The sequence below is a fragment of the Oryzias melastigma genome, unplaced genomic scaffold (assembly GCF_002922805.2).
Source record: "Oryzias melastigma strain HK-1 unplaced genomic scaffold, ASM292280v2 sc00236, whole genome shotgun sequence".
NCBI lineage: Eukaryota > Metazoa > Chordata > Actinopteri > Beloniformes > Adrianichthyidae > Oryzias > Oryzias melastigma.
Window position 1 is genome coordinate 493,042 of NW_023416886.1, and position 5,288 is coordinate 498,329.

The window sequence follows — 5,288 nt, forward strand, 5'->3', positions numbered from 1 at the left end:
CAAACAATATTGGCCACAATTTAGCTCCATATACCCACACATAGTCAAAAGTACTTATTTTTATTAATCAAAATTTACATTCGAGATTCTCTGCATTTTAAGTTTCAAAAAAATTAAAATGTAAGAAATTGTTTGCTATTATAAAATAAACTTAATTACTTTCAGCTTCAAATGTTCAGTTTTTTAGGTTTCAAAACTTGACATTTGAAAAATAAATTTCAGTTTCAAATCTTTTTTCAATTTCAACTCTATTTTTTTCGTTTTTAATAATAAAATGTTCAGATTTGAAAACCAAAAAAAGAGTTGAAAGTGAAAAAAATACTGGAAACTGAAAAAAAGTTTTGAAATTGAAATTTTGAGTTTTAAAACTAAAAAAACTGAACATGTGAGGCTGAAAATAATTAAGTTTAAGCAAAAACTTTCAGTCAATTTTATTTTTTATTTGGGCAAACACCAATATTTTTTTTCAGTTTGTTTTATTTGGGTTTCAAACATTGTTGGCCCCAATTTAGCTCCATATAGTACTGAGTACCAGAGGTCCCGGCCCATTTAAAACCCACGAGCATGTTTTGGGGCTTATGGAAGGAAGCTGGTAGTCTCTGTCCCGGGCCTTATTTTGAAAAGCTCAATCGGAAACAGATTCCCTCTCACGCCTAACTTGACCTCAGTGTTTTAGAGCGGAGGAGCCCGTCTGCTGGAGGGACACTGAGGAAAAGTTGGGCAAGATGGCAAATCCCGCAGACCTGGAGTGACGGGGCGGCGCTCCCCCCACCCCAAAAAAAAAAGAAAAAAAAAAAAAGAAAAAAGAAAAGGAAGGAGAAGGAGACCGTCCTGACAGAAACCCGACGATGCAGCCCGACCCAGCAGGTAGGAACCGATTTTTAAGCGGAGGTCCGGTCTGAAGTTACTTTCTACCGTTTCAGGGAAAAGTTCCGCGTGTCTTTCAGCAAAAGGCTCCGCGTGAACCCGTTAACCGGGCGGCTCTCCGCTCCTCTGCAGCCGGTAGGGTTTGTCTAGCGGTCGCTCCGTTCAAGTCGCCGTTACTCCGCAGGTTTATTTTCCGAAGGAGCGGCGGCTCTCCGTTCCCGGTTGATGAAGCAGAGTGACAGCTTCAGGCTGAAGCTAACGCCCGGCTCCGCGCGCTTCCCTCCGCGCGCCTCCCCCGGCGTCCGCCGCCTCAAACAGCGGAAAAGCGGGCTCAACCCGCCCGCCACAGGCGTCTTGAAACCGGCGGAAAATTCCGGGATGCAGCGCCAGAGAGGCAGCTGTATTTTTAGGAATGGGTGGATCCCCAAAACATCTTTTATTTCTGTCCTGACTGTGAATACCACAGGCTGCTGCTTTATTTAAGGCTGCAGGGCTGAGGGGGTCAGAACCACTAGTTGGTCTAGTCCTGCACTCACAAGAAATGATACTGAAAGTTTGACCTCCTCCCCAGGCGTACAGGGACTCCCTGAAGAAATGTGCCATTGAGGCTGGAGATGATGTGACACAGCCCGAGCTGGAACTGCTGACTCATCAAGAACCCCTCCAGGAGCCAAAAGCAGCTCCGATCACCCAATGCCCAGCTAGAGGAGCACCTCGCCCCCTTCAGTGCCACCAAAGGATCAGCCAAGAGGAGGCGGTGGGCAGGATAACATCCGACACCAGTTTCCCCAGGTTCTGGTTAATAATGGCTCGCTGCTTCAGCTGATCTGACCCCTCCTAACTTTACTGAAGTCAGGATCTGGGAGCTTTCTGAGGGGAGTCGCCCCCCCACCCTCTCACCCGGTTGGCCTCCAAGCCCGCCTGGCAGACCATGATGTTTCGAGATCAGGTTGGTGTGCTGGCCAGCTGGTTCAAGGGTTGGAACGAGTGTGAGCAGACCGTGGCCCTGCTGTCTCTGCTGAAGAGGGTGAGCCGGACCCAGGCCCGCTTCCTGCAGCTCTGCCTGGAGCACTCCCTGGCCGAATGCACCGAGCTGCAAGTCCTGGAGAGAGAGGCCAACGATCCAGGTAGGAGCTGCTCCGCCTCCTGCATCTTCCTTCAGTGGTCCAGGTTAACTTCTCTAGAGTTTCTGAGGTTTTTCCCCGTCTGTCGTTCTTGTTGCTTTTGTTGCATCCTCCTGATTTCTGGTCAACTGACACAGATTGTTCAACTTTTTTCTTATACTTCATGTTCTGAAGTAGTGCTGCCACAAACCATTATTTTAATAGTCGACTAATCACAGATTATTTTTTCTAATTAGTCGGCTAATCGGGTCATGTGAAGTGGATGTAAAGCACACATCTTAACCATCATTAGCTGTAAACTAACTAAAAATAAAGACAATCAAGATGACAGTTTATTAAACTTTTAATGAATCATGCAGCCTCTGTCCTTCATTAGTATCTTGCATTAAAACAAGATTAAACTAGAAAAGTTGCATTACCTGCCATAATGCTAGTGTGAATGCTTTTTGCTGAAAGTAGTCGCTGGAGATGCTGAAGCTTTTTGCTGAAATTGGCAACGGAGTTTACTTTAATTGCTGAAGAGATTTGCTGAAAATGTAAAAGCTATTTGCAAAATCTTAAATTTACAAACTAAATTATGTTAAAGAACTGCGTATGAGCCCTAAATTGGACCTAAACTTCTGAAAATTCAGTTGTAAAATTGCCTAAAAATCCCTAAATAAATGCAAGTTTTGAAAAAATAATTAGTATTAATTAAATGTAAGCTAAACTCCAAATTAGCCCCAAAAGCTTAGCTTTTTGCCAAATTAGCCAATAAAGCTAGCTGGTGGCTTAAATACAAGCTAAACTCCAAAATAGCCTAAAACTCCTCAGTAAACTAAATTAGTCAAAAATGTTTCCCTGTTACTTAAATTGAAGCAAAATTAAAGCTAAATTTTGAAAAGCCACAAAAAACTTTGCATGTTACTTAAATATGAGCTGAAGTCTAAATTACCCCAAGAACCCGTAGTGATGTCAAATTAGCCACAAAAAGCTAGCTCATTGCCTAAATACTAGCTAAATTTAAAAAAAAAGCTCAACATTCCTCAGTAAACTAAATTAGTAAACAAATGTTAGCCTGTTGCTAATGGAAGCTAAACTCTAAATTAACCTATAAAGCTTAGGTATATGACAAACAAGCCAAAAACATTAGTATGTTGCTTAAATATGAGCTAAACTCCAAAATAGCTGAAAATTCCTCAGTAAACTAAATTAGTCAAAAATGTTAGCCTGTTGCTAAAATAGAAGCTAAACATTAAACTAGCCAATAATACCTCAGTATAACAAATTAGCCAAAAACATTAGCATGTTCCTTAAATATTAGCTAAACTATTTTTTTTAAATTACCTTTTAAAGAATAAAAACATAGCCCATGAATATATTTAAAGGTTTGTTGCTAATCTACTTAAAATTTTGAAATTTAAAAAGTTTCTCATTCATTTCCTATGGGGAATATTAGCTCAATATGTCAAAAACTATGAAGTTTATAAATACCAAAAAACAAGCAGTAATGTCCCGAACAAGCTGAACGTTTTGATACCAAGATTGCTGAAATCCCTGATAGTGTGATTGAGTTTTTATGTGACAAAAATGAACGGAAATGAGCGGGATAATCAATATGGTGAGAATGATTACTAAATATTTACACAATTAAATGCTGTAAGCATCTGAAACAAGGAACTATTTTCTACCAAAGATAAAGTTTTGGTCTCTCTGATTCGAATATAAAAAAGTATGTTTTTTTTGGTGCTGAACGCTCACAACTTTATTTAACTTTACGACACTCTGACTCCATGTGATATAAAGTAACGACTGATTGGCTATTAAATTAGCTGTCGTCTGTTTTAATAGTCGATTAGTCGACTAATCGTGGCAGCTGTATCCTGAAGAAATTGTTTAATTTTTTAAACTTGAAAAAGAATCACCTGAGCCCACCATTTCTGTTTAAAATGATGAATGTGGCGTCTTTATCCACTAAACACATGCTCATTTCAAAGTTGATGCTGCTGCAGGTCTCAGAACACTTGGGCAGGAGCGTGGTTACCATGGTTACCACGGTGCAGCATCTCTTTCTCTTTTCTGAACAGTTTGAAGGCGTCTGAATATCGAGGTTCTGGAGTTTGGTCTAAATTCGAAGGTTTCCAGCTGCCGATCGTCTTTGTCATGTTTTTCCTTTAACAAAGCTCCAGATGTTCTCTAGAGGGAAAGGTGTGGAGTGCAGATGAAGCCGTGCTGCTCGGAAGCTACAGGCTGAAACATTCATAGTCTCCTCAAAACACGAAGCTGTCCGTATCGTTTGCCCCTTTTGCTCCGCCCCCATGCTGCCACAAATGCAGGTTGGATCACAGCACTGAGAACATGCTTGAAGGTCTCGCTCCTCTGTAGTACTCCTGGATCTTTTAGTGTTGCTGCAGACACAATCATGCTAGTTAAAATGGTCTAAGGACTCGAAAGCCATGCAGATAGAGTAAAGATGTAGGTCCGTGACCCACAGAGACGTCTCTTGGGATGATGAGGTTTTTAAAATCACAATCTGGAATATTGTTTGTATGTATTCCACAATCTGCCTCTAGAACAGGGGTGGGCAAACTATGGCCCGGGGGCCACATGCTCCCGTTTAGCCATTTAATCTGGAATCAATTATATTGATAATCCATATTAATGGTTTATATTTTAGATTGTACACCACCAATAAACTAACTTGTGTTTAGGTGCAGAAAGTTATTTTGCATTCATGTTGTGCTGGAAGAGTTGCTGTTTTTCTCACATTCGTGTGTTTGTCGCGTTTTTCCGATCATTTCAACACAACTAACAGCGTTTTTTTTCTAAGTGTGTGTTTTTCCCTGAATGACATCAACCAATTGGTGCAATTGGCACTAAAATGAGAACATAAACCACAGTTTTTAAATTAAAAAAAAGCATGTTTTTTGCCTCAAAGCAAGAAGTGTCCCCGGTTCAGGTCCTGAAACAGAAACACCATCTGGGACCTTTCTGTGTGGAGTTTGCATGTTCTCCCCGTGCATGCGTGGGTTTTCACCGGGGACTCTGGCTTCCTCCCACCGTCCAAAAACATGCTTCATAGGTTCATTGGTGACTCTAAATTACCCCTAGGTGTGAATAAGTGTGTATTGTGTGTGATTGAGACCCTTTGACAGACTGGTGACCTGTCCAGGGTGTTCCCTGCCTTCCCTTGTTTTAGACCATTTAGGCTTTTTTTCCCCTTTCTTTAGGCTAATTTGGAGTTTAGCTAATATTTTAGCCTTATGCTAGCCTTTTTTGGGGCTAAGTTAGACATTTTACAGTTTTTTTTTTTTTTTT

The 5,288-nt window shown here is 41.0% G+C and overlaps 1 protein-coding gene across 2 annotated transcripts in view; it reads left to right on the forward strand.

Moving 5' to 3' along the window:
* Positions 1-442: 442 nt before the first annotated feature.
* The window catches only part of samd4a (sterile alpha motif domain containing 4A), a 57,513-nt gene continuing 52,667 nt past the window's right edge, over positions 443-5,288 (forward strand). Inside the window, exons 1-3 of one of the 2 annotated variants that reach the window (XM_036210773.1) lie at positions 443-867; positions 1,439-1,624; positions 1,724-1,994. In XM_036210773.1, the coding sequence (XP_036066666.1) occupies positions 1,799-1,994 (196 nt within the window). In that variant the 5' untranslated portion in view covers positions 443-867; positions 1,439-1,624; positions 1,724-1,798. Of the gene's footprint in view, positions 868-1,438; positions 1,995-5,288 lie in introns of both variants that reach the window. The other variant, XM_024263080.2, reaches the window with a different exon arrangement.